The following is a 13635-nucleotide window of genomic DNA, read 5'->3' as shown; positions in this document are numbered from 1 at the left end:
TCATCTTATTCGACTATCTAAAGAAGGCCGGACACCTTAGGCGTCCCTGTAGGATAGTCTATAGAACATTTTCTGGTTGACACAATCAATTACTCCCAAAGAAAGATTCAGGATAATGCAAGGTAGGACCTTACATTAACACCACAAATGTTTCAAAGCCTTGGACCCAGACCACTGGTTACAAATCCCCTGACTACCTTCCTCCGAATACCTGTCAACAAACCTAGATATAATGTGATCCGTCGCTTTAGTAGCTAAAGTCACGAGCGTGCTCACGACGAGTGAAGCTGCCGTCGAAAGTAGCCGCATTCCCCTGAGAAGAAGTAGCACCGGTAGCATTAACGTCAACAACCTTCGAGAAGTGTTTAGATCCCGACGAACCAGTCCAGACCTGCGGACCAGGCATGGGATAGTCCTTGTAGCCACCCCAAACACTGTAGGTGAACGAGGGATCAGTTTTCTTGTAAGCACCGGGGAACTTGACAGTAGGACCGGGGGTTCCATTTCCGCCACCGACAACTTTGACTTGAGCGCATCTGGAAAGCTTTGTCAGAATCCCTCAAGAACAATGACAGACATGGGAAAGGTGGACTTACTCGTAATAGAACTCGGCCTCTCCAGCGTGTGCACCATGCACACCTAAACCAAATTAGTATCCGTTCCTTACCAATACAACCCAGAAGACATACCGATATGCTCCGCCCGAATAAGATACTCCCCATCGGCCAGATCCTTAGGAATGGTAAACTCTACCCGATCCTTGTCGTAAGAGCACCAGGCGTCACTTTTCACGTCCTTGTTCTTGTCACAGATGCCCTCCTCGTAGATCTTGAACCAGTCGCCATCGCCCTGGTATGTCTTGGCCGTGCTGGGAGCCTTGGACATATACACCAGTGCAGGGCCAGGGTGCTTCATCGTAGCACCAACACCGAGCTTCATGGCAAGCTTGGATCCAGCCTTGACCTCCGCCGTACCAGTTTGGCCAGCGAAGGTGAATGACCCCTTGTTGCAGCGGAAGTCAGGCATGTCGGGGGTCATGTCGTCGCGGGTGTTGACCCATTTGGTTGGGTTGTACTTGGCGGGTCGGGTGTTGGAGCGGACATATTGGTTGGGGGAACTCTCCTTGCCGTCGACGATGAGGGTGTCGAAGAAGTAATGGGCCGACACGAAGGGTGCGATGGCCGCAAGAGCGAGAAAAGAGAGCTTCATTTTGAAGTTGGAAAGAGAAGTTAATGAATGGATTAGGAACCAGCCTAGGCAAAGCGAATGTGTTTAGATGGAAATGAGTGGAAGAGATAGGCACGCAGTGACTCTGTTGAGGTTATTGATGACAGGATTTACTTGTCCTTATATATCTTTTGGATGGGAGACTTTAAGCTCTCGCTCTAGACGCATATCATAACCTCTGCTATCTACATGACACCGATGTGTGCGACAATTTCTTGATTACATTCACACACTCCGTTCGGTCAGTGAAGCCTTTCTGTATATCAGAAACATGCCAAGATTATACAGGCTTCGAGGCCAGCCTACGATTTACTAGTACGGTGCACACTGCAGGCCGTGTCTCAAATCAGTGGAGATTAGCTCTTCAAGCGCTCAACGGCGTAGAAAGCTTGGATATTGTTTCCACCTGATTGGCTTTCATCAGGAGTTTAGTGCTAAATTCTTATTCTATTATTGGTCTCTAGGACGTACCGGAGTAATGTGTTTCAGCTCATAAGGTGGTCACAAGCGGGTAGAAAGTGGACCTCTCCGCCACAACCGCACAAGGCTGGTCATGATACTAATTGAAGTACTGTGGTAGAGTGCCTAAAGATCGCGTGTGGAGCTGTTAGAACCACTGTGGCAACAGTATCACCGCCCGTCCCAGGTCCTATTATATTGTGTATCCAGCTGGCAAAATTCGTAGGAAACGATATACGAAACCACCTACAGGGCTCAACACGATCTTTTCGCACTCTGCCACAGTACCAATTGAAGTGCCAGGGTATTGGTCAGTACAATATGCTGGTCGTAGATCGCCAGGTACCGTTGTCAGAAAGCCATGGGATGTGAACAACCCAAGTGCCTAAGACAGAATGGTTCCAGGGGTATAGCCTGGCGTTTGCAATGAGAGGGGAGCGACATAATGATAAGAATGTAAAGTAGAGGTTCTAGAGGATCTATTTGATGTTGAAACAAACGGGATGAATGGACTGATGCCTTCAACTGCTCAGTATCCACAATAGGCTGTCAATTCGGCGCTTAAACGAGATTGGGATATAGTTAGGTTACATCGTGTGTATGAACCCATGCTGATCATTGACCTAGCCCACAAGGGGTTTGCCGCCGGGGAACATTGCACAGGGTCTAAATAGTGCTACGGTATCTGACCGAACCTAGAACGCCTTACCAATCCCTTAGTAAGGTTCGTATCGACCCCACAAGGGGTGGCTAGTCTCCACCTAGCAAATTCAGTTTCGACTACAGCTACCAGATGGGGTAATCGGCGACGGCTTGGTAAAACATACCATTCGGTAGTACATAAGCTACTCTAATTGCCGTGGAATCTTGGCATGCCATCCCAGTTCTAATGTGTTGTGCCTCGGGTCGTCATATTTATCGGTGCCTGCAAATCGGAAGATCCTGGTTAAAATCACTGACATTCTGTCACAGACATTGTTGCAGAGTGCATCGTAGAGCGCAAGATAATAGCCTAATCAGTAGTGCTTGCTCCATTCCCCGCTTGAAAAACCCTGATGTGAGGCGGAACTCGAGTTGATGATCCCGAGAAGGTGCCAAAGTAGATTGTTACACCCACTGCGGTCTTTCAACCCAGCACCAAGTGGTCCGTTGGATGATAGATTCCGTCTCTTGGCAGTCCTTTTAACCAGACAGGCTGATCCTGCGACAGCCCCTGGACTCCTGGGGATACCTCCATTTCCTTTATCGGGCATGTGAGGCGAGGGCCTCAGAAAACTCTCGACTTTTCGCGCATCACGCCAGGTCCGGGCGGCTCACGGCTTGAGGAAGTTGATACCGCACCTCCTTCCCAAAACAACATCATCCAGAACTCCGTTTTTCTGCGGGAAGGGATCCTCGAGGAATCATGTCAGGGGTCAAATCATCCATGAATGTTGCAGCGTACATGTACACGGCAAAAGCTATAAATTCCAGCATGAGCTTTTCGAGAGTGTCAGTTGCTCAGTGAGTATCATTACGTCTCTTCGATTTGAGCAAATTATTGTCATCTGTCTCGTGTCCGCTCCTCAGTGAAAATGATTAAGTCCATCATTCTGCAGGCCATCATGGTCCTGAGCACTCTTACCTCCGTCCACGGTGCCAATTCCTCCGGCTGTGGCAAACAGCCTACCCTTGTCAACGGCGTCCACAAAATCAACGACCGCGAGTACATTCTCAAGGTTCCTGACAACTACAATGCCAACAAACCGCACCATCTCATCTTCGGTCTCCACTGGCGCGGCGGAAATATGAACTCGGTTGTGAACGGCGAAAGCGTCGAGCCCTGGTACGGCCTCGAAACCCGAGCACAGGGTAGCGCAATCCTGGTAGCTCCGAACGGCAGGAACGCCGGCTGGGCCAACATCAACGGCGAAGATGTAGCCCTCATCGACGCCATTATAAAGCAAGTGGAGGATGATCTCTGCATAGACCAGAGCTCTCGCTTCGCAACAGGATTCAGTTGGGGTGGTGGCATGAGCTATGCGCTCGCTTGTGCACGGGCAAAAGAGTTCAGAGCTGTGAGCGTTTTGAGTGGTGGAGTGATTAGTGGGTGTGAAGGAGGACATGACCCTATCGCTTATCTGGGCATTCATGGAATCAGTGACCCGGTTCTGCCATTTGACGGGGGGGGTGACTCTGGCGAATAAGTTTGCTGCGAATAACGGGTGCCAGCAAACGTACGTTGGTAAGCCTGGACTTGGGAGTCACAGTTCCGTTCAAACGGACTTTAAGGGATGCTCTAGGCCTGTTTCGTTTATTGCTTATGATGGTGGACATGATGCTGCACCTCTTGGTGTTGGTAATCCCCTGGCTCCGGATGCCACGTGGAAGTTTTTCATGGCTGCTTGAGAACGGAATTAGCGCTTGGTATGGAGCCGGACTGGTCCATGGCGTGATGAATGCCCATGTGGTGTTTTGCAGGCAGCTGATGACTGTGTAAGTAAAGGCATGCGTATGGTTAAGCGGTCATACCGGGACAATCTTCTGTGTAGGAGGACAACAGGAATCAATATGATAAGATACAGAGAACAAACTGGTCTTCCAAATTGACCACAGAAATGAAACCGAAGAGCTTCAACAGATCGTACTGTATTATTTCACGCGCTGGGGGTCCTGCTGACATCGACACAAAAACACCCGACGGTACTCCCAAGGCGACTGATAGTCTAGCATTCTCCCCTTTCCGCCCTTTCTAGCTTCAGCCCCCTCACTTTCCAATTTGTCATTCTCCTTTGTATTTCGTAATCCAAATCCATGCTTAGAGAAAGTGGACCTCTCGCTTCTCCAGCCCGTAAACATCAACAGATGATGCAAGCCAGATACTGCAGTGCCTAAACGTCACCAAACAACCTGTCTTGAGCAGCTTGGACGCTGATTACTGATTCATGGGATCGAGTTTCATTACTCAAGGTAAGCTCCTTGTCTCTCTTAAAAACAGTTCTTCTTGGAGATGCACGCAAAACCGTTCATTCGTGCCGGATGGATAGTATCCGTGCCAAGATGACAGAACACTGACAGGTTCCGCGGGAAATCTACGAAATAAGTCAAAAGAAACGGCCCCAAGAGTTGGCACTGTCTTCGTAGCATCTCGACTTCATATCCCTGATAGTGCACGGACATACCTGGCTTGAAGAAGGAGCTATCGCCATATAGCAAGGTGACCAGCCTAGAAGTGGCACCACAATAAATATATCGAGATAAGGGGTGAAAACATACAAAGGCTCCAAAGGACTATACATCTGTCGGTGTTCCCCAGCCTATCCGAAGGTGCGCCTCAGGGCTCCTCCTAGTGGGTGTCCCAATTAAGTCACGGTATCTTGTATATGGTTCATATGCAGGAGCACTGTTACCCCAATTTGAGAGCTGGACGTCTGTGAAGCGCATGTCCCCCTGACCGTAATTTACAAGGACGTTTTGGGGTTTCAGATATGCAATTGTCAAGCCAACAGATGTATGATGACATCCCACCTGTATGCACATAATATAACCATGTATGACCTCCAGGGCTCCCAGAATTCATTTTGCGACATATTTCACCTCTCGCCGTATGATTTTCTGAGTGGCCGAGGCATTTATAAGATTATCGTCCACATGTTTCAGCACTATCAATAGTGGACGGGACAACTCCACAATCTAATCGATTAGTGGTTGAATGAATGGGGTATGAGGTCGAAAGCGCGTCAAGGCATCTTTTTCGCTTTCACGGCGAGATGAATGAACACCTTTCACGATTACTGACTGATGTACAGTGTTACTATTCAATTATCACCGTGAATATATCAACCTGGTCTACTTGAGTTTGAGGCTTCGTACGTAGCAAGCTACACCCTTTCCTGGAGCTGCCTCGCGAGGGTGTGTATTCCGTGCTGGCCTCTCAGGGATCCTACTAAGATATATGAAGATGGGCTAGATTCAACTGAAGGTTGATATCAGTTGGAATGGCAAAATATGGTTGAGAGGAGCCTTTACCGCTGATCTCATGCTAGCAAGCAAAGCCCAACAGCCGTCCAAAGGAAGATATATATAATCACTCGATATTATCACTAATAAATATACTTGATTTATAGTGTCTTTGTTTCTTTTTATTTTTATCATTCTACCAGTAGAAACAGAAGCGAGAGTGGGTACTAGGGTATAGAACTCACGCCGTGAGAATGAAACAGTAGCAACATATAATGTCTATAAAGGACCTGGAAACCACACCGACCAAAGATCCTGGCAATGTCCCTGAATTGTTCTTTGCCAATTAAATGCCATTATATAATGTGAATACTCTATGTGAAACAGACCGAACTTCTATCTTTTAGCGCCGGTGTAGTGGGGCTACCACACCTGGATATTCGTCCAAGGCTCCCAAGGCTAGCGATCATTAGTGGAGAGTGGAGAATGAGGTCCACCGTGTAAGCAGCGTGCTCTAGCGAGGCCAAGAAATGCCAAGTATATTCACTGCAAGGGCATAAGTCCGAGGTATGTCTCGTAAACTCCGCCTCGCTTACTGGTTGCAACTAGCCCTGGAGTGTATATCTTCCAAGCTTGATTGATGCGCCGTAATCGCGGACTCTAGGGCCTTAACTCCATACCTCAGTCTGGGTCCCACGATTTTATATAAACGTTCACCCCTATATCAGATCTTTGTCAGTATGCATTGGACGACAAGCACTGCATCCACTGGAGTTGAAAGGAACTCTTCCATGACAAAATGCTCTCATATATCATACCTTTTTGCATATATCTATACTTTTCTCTTGCCGTTCTGGCATCCCCTACGACACGTCTGAGAGACGTGTATCATTTTCCGAACGGTACCTGGCTAGAGAATATAGCCGTTCGCTCCAACGGAAACATTCTCGTCACAGCATACAACCTAGCCCAGCTATGGGAAATCAATCCATTCAATGGAAATAATTCCCACCATGCGCGTCTGGTCCACCAATTTCAAAACCCGGGCACAATCACCGGTATCACAGAGATCGACCAGGATATCTTCGTGACAATCGCCTCAAACTCTCTATGGAAGGTCGACCTAAGCACGACTGAGCCAGTAGTCAATCCAATCAACATCACAATTCCAGCTGGAACTCTAAACGGGATGGCAACTTTAAACGATTCATCACTGGCTATCTCAGATTCATCCTTGGGTCTTATTTGGCGCGTGGACATCGAACAAGGAACTTACGACATCATGATAAGAGATAACACAACAGCCACAAGCACAGCATTAGGCCCAAATCTCGGTGTCAATGGTATCAGGATCTTGGACGGTTACCTATACTATGGGAACTCGCCCCAGAGATCGTTCTACCGCGTTCGCGTCCACGAGTCTGGCAATACGGTTGGACAGCCCGAGACCATTGCGCAAGGAGTGTTGGCGGATGATTTTGCTGTTACGTCTTCGGGGGCCTATCTTGCTGGTTTGACGGATAATGTTATCACAAAGGTATCCCTTAATGGTGAAGCGCATGTCGTGGCGGGGACTAGAAACTCGACTGCAGTGATGACGGCGACGTCGGCTGCTGTTGGGAGGACGAGGATGGATGGGAATGTGCTCTATATCACCACAGGTGGAGAGACACAGGAACCTGTCAATAATACTGACCATAAGGGGGGGAAGATTGTCGCGCTTAAACTTGATATTTAGAGGGTGTGTTTTATGTAACACAACCACTGATTGGTCTTGTCGGCCTGCATATGTTGATAGGGCATCTCTGGCTGAGCATGTTCATGTTTGAAGGCAAGACTCCTCTTTGCTTATGTACCTACTCTAGACCGTGTTTAGGCACGGAATATAGAAAGCATATTTTCTTCCGTGTGGTGATTGTGTATCATATCGTTCTTACGAATTAATCATTCTCGCTAAAGTTACAGCATAGAGTAGGTGGGAAAAAAGTGTCAGTATAATATTCTACCTTGTTTCATTTATTTCTATCTCCTCCTGTTACATCTTGCCATTTGCTATGGGAGGTACTCCAACGCATTTTATTTAGATTTGGATACTCTTGAAGGGTATCAAAGGAATGTTACCCTACTACTCGTGGGGCAAAGTTAATATTGAATGTGGAAATAGGACATACAGTGGTGGAAATACTGTGCCAAGACATTAACAATCCAAGCGATTTTCTACCGTCCCGCGCCGAGTTGTCCATGCAATGTCACCGTACTCTGGCACTTTTCGTTTCCCAAACATCGCCCTCGTCATTGTGGATGCAAGCGCCATGGGCTATGAAGCGCGTATGGCGCAATTATCCGAAAGTGACACCGCTTCACATTCACATAGGACGACGGAACCGCCCAGGCTGTTCACACTATCACGTCATTTCTAATCGGAACTTGAACAGTGTCTCTGGGAAGAGAATTTGCATCACCAAGTATCAATCAAGAGATAAGACACGATTATATAAATTCCACCGGCCACGCAACTTTGTCACTACAGCTATTCCCTCTTTACTCGTGCCGCCTCTTATCTTCGTCGGACTTCTGCTCGCGCTCTGGACGTGGAAATGCTTCTGGATCGTTGTCTTGCAAGACAAACTTCTATACCTCTCATGGTTGCCACCGCTTGCACGCTCCGAGAAGATCACGGACTACGAGGCCGAATGTAGGCCGGTCCAGTGGACGGAGAAGCAGATTTGCAGCCTAGATGGGACTCAGCTAGCGGTATGTGAAGGTCGCATTCCACTTCACAGCCGTAAAGGTGGTCGCATTGCATCTGTGACTTCTGGAGGGGACTATCCCAGAGGTACGAAAATGAAGAAAAGAAGGTCTGTCGTCATATGTTATTTCCAGGGTAATGGCGGTTCAACGCCACTTCGTTTGCCGCTTCTCTCTCAAGTCCTGCGAACAATCAAGGAAAAGTCAATGTCAACGCCATTATCAACATCTTCGCCAGATGGCACTGAATTCACCATAGTAGCCTTGTCATATCGCGGCTATTGGACTTCGTCGGGCCGGGCAACGCAGTCCGGTATCGAGCTTGACGCGCAAGCATTTCTCGACTGGGTATCGGAAACCTATACCGCACCAGAGACCGATCTGGAGGTCATCCTCTGGGGGCATAGTCTCGGCTCGGCCATCGCGAGTAGTGCTACTGCCACTTACCTCTCCCGTCACCATGGTGACCAGTCATCTGTGAGCAAGGGGGGAACCCATCTTCCAGTAAACATCGCTGGACTGATTCTGGAAGCACCGTCCTCCAGTATCAAGGACATGCTTATAAGTCTATACCCACAGAAATGGCTCCCGTATCGATATTTGTGGCCCTTTTCATGGAATCACTGGAGTTGTACGACGGCGATGGAGAGGATCGCTCGCTGGCGGGACCAGAATGAAGAGCAAAGCGATGCGATCATCCAGCGGGCTAAGTCAGGAGCTCCGATGCTGCCCAGGTCTAGGCACAATTGTATAAGTTTGGAGTCCTTTCGCTCGCCTCCTCCCATTTTGCTGCTTTCCGCAGAGAGTGACGAGGTGATCCCGCCACATGTAGCGGATGGATTAGAATCAGATGGGAAGAGGCTCAAACTAGAGCTTGAGAGGAAAGACGTACGTGGGGCGTTGCATACAGAAGCACCTGTCAAGGTGGATGGTAGGGAGGCGTTGGTTAACTTCATCTTCCGGTGTACCTCAGAAAGGGCCAGGGTAGCTTGATGGCTTGCTGTATCACGTTGGTCACATTCATATTTGGAAGAAAAGAAAGGCAAAGGATACCGCGGTAAAAGGTGTATTGTGGATATAGACTCATTGCCTATGTTTATTCATGTTGCAATGGAACGGTTCTGTGCTTATTGCCTCTCGAACCTCTACTGGTTTTAAAGAAGCACAATTAGGACATTTCCCTCTTCCATACCCTTTAATCGTATGACCATGCTAGCATATCGCATCATTGGCGGGTTACTCCTCCACAACGGTTCGTATAGGTATGCCACGTATACTCGGGACAACCATCGCTGCTGAGAACTTGTTCAACCCCTCCTGCATCTTAGCCCCCAGTGCCACATTTCTCGATGAATTGTGTGGTTGATGATCGGTCCGTACACCATCATTCTCACTCTTGGAATCAATACGCGAACGGCTGCTCTGATGAAGCTCTAGCACGATCATAAGCTGGTCGAGAAGGGCTAGGACCGACGACAGAAGACTAATGCACGGCTGCTCCGCTACATACTTTGCAAATTCCGACGCAGTCATTCCGGTAGATGATTCCTGAAATGTCGTGGTTGTATCTTCCTTCGAAGCAAGCGTAATCCTTGCGTGGAGCCGGGTTAGTCGGCTTTTCGTTCCAGTCATCTTCCCCACTAACTGGCCTATAGCAGCAGGCTTAGTATTGACTTGTGATTCAATAATAGCGCGCGTAGCTGCATAGTAACCCGGACATCTAACTGTCTCGTTGAAGATGAACTCCGTGGCCTGACTGACAAAGTCATATTCATTCCTCTCACTTTCCGTACCGGATTTTTTTGATGACCATCGATGACCATTCCGGTTTCTCCAAAAAGCATGACTCTCCTTGCCTAAACGCCTCTGTGACCAGAAAATTTCGAAAGGACAACATTAAGGTCCGGCCTATACCATGCTTATGCGCAGCAGGTCCGCGGGCGCACATAAGGTGGCGAATGCCGCCGCAGTGGAGTACCCAAGAATTCTTGCAGCTCTCATCCAACATCTCGTACCCTCCAAGTAAAATCGCAGCCGCTAGCGTCTCATCGGTGAGCGCTGCCGGCGTTTGCAGGATATACGCCAGATGCTTTATTCCTCTGCCATACATGTGTCGACCACAGGCGATAGCTCCTTTGTCACCTCTCACGACACCCATATGAAAGGTATTTAGTGCTCTAATTGCCCAAATCAACGCTTGTGGACAGGTAAGTCCCTGCTGGCGTATGAAATCCATCCAATTTACCTCTAGTTGGGAGGACCATATAGAATACGCCGGAAAGTAATATTCAAGAAAGTCGTTGAACAGCTCCTTTGTTTGGATGTCCAGCGCCGCAAAGGTCAGACCGGGAGCGAAAACCTCGTCGATGATGAGCTCGGATAGTTCTGTTTGCCGGGTCTGTTTCTGCTTTTGCAGTCTTGGAGGAGTTCGACTGGGGCGCACCAAAGGCTCTCGTCGGTATCGCTGCTGCAGCGCTTGAGTCTGGTCGCGAAATTTGAAGTAACGATTATAACCCGGACATTCACAACCTCTCTTGATGCATCGCAGACATTGCGGACGAGTCTCGTCGCACTATAAGGCCAGCTTAGCCCACCTACCCCGTATGAAATTGTTTATCCTCGTTTCTGTATCAACCGGGTGGACCAGATTACTCCATTCCGGAGCAAATATTTTGGTATATACGGACCTTGATTCTGCGATTCACGCACATGCGACATCCTTTACTGCTCGAGACCCCTACCATGATAATTCAAGTAACGTGGGTTGACGAATGTGGCGGGCAGATACAATGGCACAGCCAAATGACGGTGGACAATTGAAGAGAGAGGGTAGTGACACAGTCTGAGTGAGCAAGGAAGGGTGGTGGTACTACTAAGTACTAGAATAGTCGGTAGCTGCAGGGGAAATCCTCTTTGTTTTCATCTTTTGGGACTAGTCACCCCGTGACCTTGGGTTTATCTGTGTAACACATTGAATATTGACCGGACTCATCCGCCTATAATTCTGCTTCTTTTGCCGTATATCTTGGTGATTTCTTTTTCTTGTTTTTCCTTGTCCGCTTCAAATACGGAACAGATGTTTGCTCCACAGGGTGGATCGTGGATGGAAACTAGTGACCTTAAACCCAACCTTAACTGAGGGTATTAAGATCGCTAGGATGATATAGGGTTTATTGCCCAACGAGAGGTTTTCGTTAGTGCGTCACGGACATACCTCCAATGGATTTCACGGTTTCACCACATATCTACTACTACTACTGCTCCGTACAACCGGTGAGGTGAATGCCTTATAATTTTAAAATAGCTCATTCAAATATCGGGAGTTACCTTCATTGTGCAACTCTGCGTAACACGGAGCCGGGAAGCTCTAGCCCGAGGGCAGCAACTTGCAAGTGTAAAGGGGGTACTTTATGCTCGGACGTTCGGATGTTCAGACATCCTGATGGTACTGAGATGGTTGATCAAAGGGTATACTAAGTAATTCGCTGTTAGTGGATGTCTATACCTGGGAGAAGAGGAAGCAGGACAAGCAATGAGCCTTCGACTTGTATAAGGACCCACCGATTGTATATTTTGCTGGTCAGAGCTATTAAAACTCAACGTCGTATGGCAACCAACACGTTTGTTGATTCATAACAATTATATGGAGGGACTCTAGCAACATCCTTAGGATAGTGATTTTCTAATTGGAATTGACGAGTCAATAAAAGTTGAAACCGATGCAGCGCTCACGATACTGTGCATAAGCCGCCACTATATTAGTCAGCATGGTTATGCGGTTGGCATATGTAACCCACTTCATCACGTGGGGAGCGTTTCACCTAATCTGGTAGCCAGATTCAAAGATTGCTGATGAATTACATCTGTCCATGTTTCTGCCGACAGGATGCCACGTGTGATAAATCATCCCGTTAAAGCTGCATGTCTCGCCTGGTATAACTCAGTATTGTATTTTGCGTGTTGATAACCGCATGCTGACTAACCTGCAGTCGTGCATCGAAAACACGTTGTGATGGTCAGCATCCTTGTAAACCTGTAGGGTCACTTGATCTCAAGCTCGAATGAGAGAGTCAGATTGCTGATGCAAGCTGACATCACAGTGTTTTGAAAGAAACCGTGGTTGCTTTTACCGTCCCAGTCGGCGTGGGGGACCGCGGCGAAGCACCAAAAATGACAAGGAAGTCCGACGCATGAGTGTATCTCGCTCTTCGATATCCTCATCACATCCATCGACTTCCGGCACCGCGGTCGACCTCCCTCAGTGTTCAAGTGTTTCAGGCACGGGAGACACGAATTCTGCTCAGGAAACTGACCCCAGCCTTCGGCATATCATTGGTCTCTTGACGCCTTTCAGTGGAGAGCAGAGCCTTAGTGTGGACCCAGGCCTGCTTTGGGGCCCTCAGGATACAGAGCCACCTAGCGAGATAGAAAACCCAGTCTTGAGGGTTTATACCTCTGAAAAAGATATGTATGTGAGCAATGAAGAGAGCTGATTTGAATATCTTTCACAAATTTGCCGTGCCGGCTGACTGGAGTTAGAGCGAATGCGTATTATATCTACATTCATCCATACTTAGCACTGCTACCAGCGTCAGTAAGTCCACAGTATGATGACAGGCCAGAGGTCTTTCAGCCTCCCGCTGCGGAGGCCGGTACGGTGGACCAGTCCTGTTTGCCTTATTGGCCAACAACTTCGTTGAGTTTAGCATTATCGGCGATACTCTGCTTGATTCCGCCTCCTCGGGATCCGCAACCGTCAGGGGAATGCCATGTCTGGATGCGACGCGCATATGCTCGTCTCTATGCGCAAGCCGCCCTTAGTATTGCGGAGAAGGAGATAGACGATCTTGTGTCACCAAACAACTTAACTTCTTATGCGGAAGACGATCGCCTTCACAACGAACTCCCCTTCCAGCTTTATCCAGTTTTGGCTCTTGTCGCCCTAAGTATCTACGAGTATTGTCAATGTGGCAATGTATCCCGGATGCGCACCCGCGCGAACCAGGCCATTACAACGGCCATGGATCTTGGTCTCCATCGCTTGGACACGAATGCTTCAGAAGCACACCGACGAGCATGGTGGTCCGCGGTCGGTGTTTCCAGATAACAATCTTGTGGGCAATGGTCACTTACTCATCACAGGTTTCTATACTTTATCATACTTCAGTCGTACAAGTATCAGTAAGACTCCGGAGCATGAGCGATCTTTCTCACAGCGATCTAATTAATAATATATCATCAGTCACCGATCATCACTGCAAA

At 48.2% G+C, this 13635-nt stretch overlaps 5 protein-coding genes across 5 annotated transcripts; 4 read left to right on the top strand and 1 right to left on the bottom strand.

Annotated features, from left to right (window-relative positions):
- Positions 1-247: 247 nt before the first annotated feature.
- AO090023000159 (lytic polysaccharide monooxygenase auxiliary activity family 9 protein) lies at positions 248-1209 on the bottom strand (the record flags this gene model as incomplete). The annotated part of the gene is made up of 3 exons (XM_001820685.1): positions 248-536; positions 597-639; positions 690-1209. 3 exons carry the CDS (start codon positions 1207-1209, stop codon positions 248-250), a joined length of 852 nt encoding a protein of 283 aa, XP_001820737.1.
- Positions 1210-3260: 2051 nt separating this feature from the next.
- AO090023000158 (alpha/beta hydrolase family esterase) lies at positions 3261-4074 on the top strand (the record flags this gene model as incomplete). The annotated part of the gene is made up of 2 exons (XM_023235451.1): positions 3261-3833; positions 3874-4074. 2 exons carry the CDS (start codon positions 3261-3263, stop codon positions 4072-4074), a joined length of 774 nt encoding a protein of 257 aa, XP_023090471.1.
- A 2350-nt stretch (positions 4075-6424) lies between these two features.
- On the top strand, positions 6425-7363 carry AO090023000157 (uncharacterized protein; the record flags this gene model as incomplete). Its single annotated transcript, XM_001820683.1, has 1 exon — positions 6425-7363. One exon carries the CDS (start codon positions 6425-6427, stop codon positions 7361-7363), a length of 939 nt encoding a protein of 312 aa, XP_001820735.1.
- A 1217-nt stretch (positions 7364-8580) lies between these two features.
- On the top strand, positions 8581-9366 carry AO090023000156 (uncharacterized protein; the record flags this gene model as incomplete). The annotated part of the gene is made up of 1 exon (XM_001820682.3): positions 8581-9366. The coding sequence occupies one exon, from the start codon at positions 8581-8583 to the stop codon at positions 9364-9366; it is 786 nt and encodes a 261-aa protein (XP_001820734.3).
- Positions 9367-13150: 3784 nt separating this feature from the next.
- Positions 13151-13558, top strand: AO090023000155 (fungal specific transcription factor domain-containing protein; the record flags this gene model as incomplete). Its single annotated transcript, XM_023235450.1, has 2 exons — positions 13151-13462; positions 13541-13558. The coding sequence occupies 2 exons, from the start codon at positions 13151-13153 to the stop codon at positions 13556-13558; spliced, it is 330 nt and encodes a 109-aa protein (XP_023090470.1).
- Between the last annotated feature and the right edge of the window lie 77 nt (positions 13559-13635).

The sequence above is a fragment of the Aspergillus oryzae genome, chromosome 3 (genome assembly GCF_000184455.2).
Source record: "Aspergillus oryzae RIB40 DNA, chromosome 3".
Classification (NCBI taxonomy): Eukaryota; Fungi; Ascomycota; class Eurotiomycetes; order Eurotiales; family Aspergillaceae; genus Aspergillus; species Aspergillus oryzae.
The sequence above is the reverse complement of the archived record's forward strand: the minus strand, read 5'-3'. Positions and strand labels throughout refer to the sequence as shown.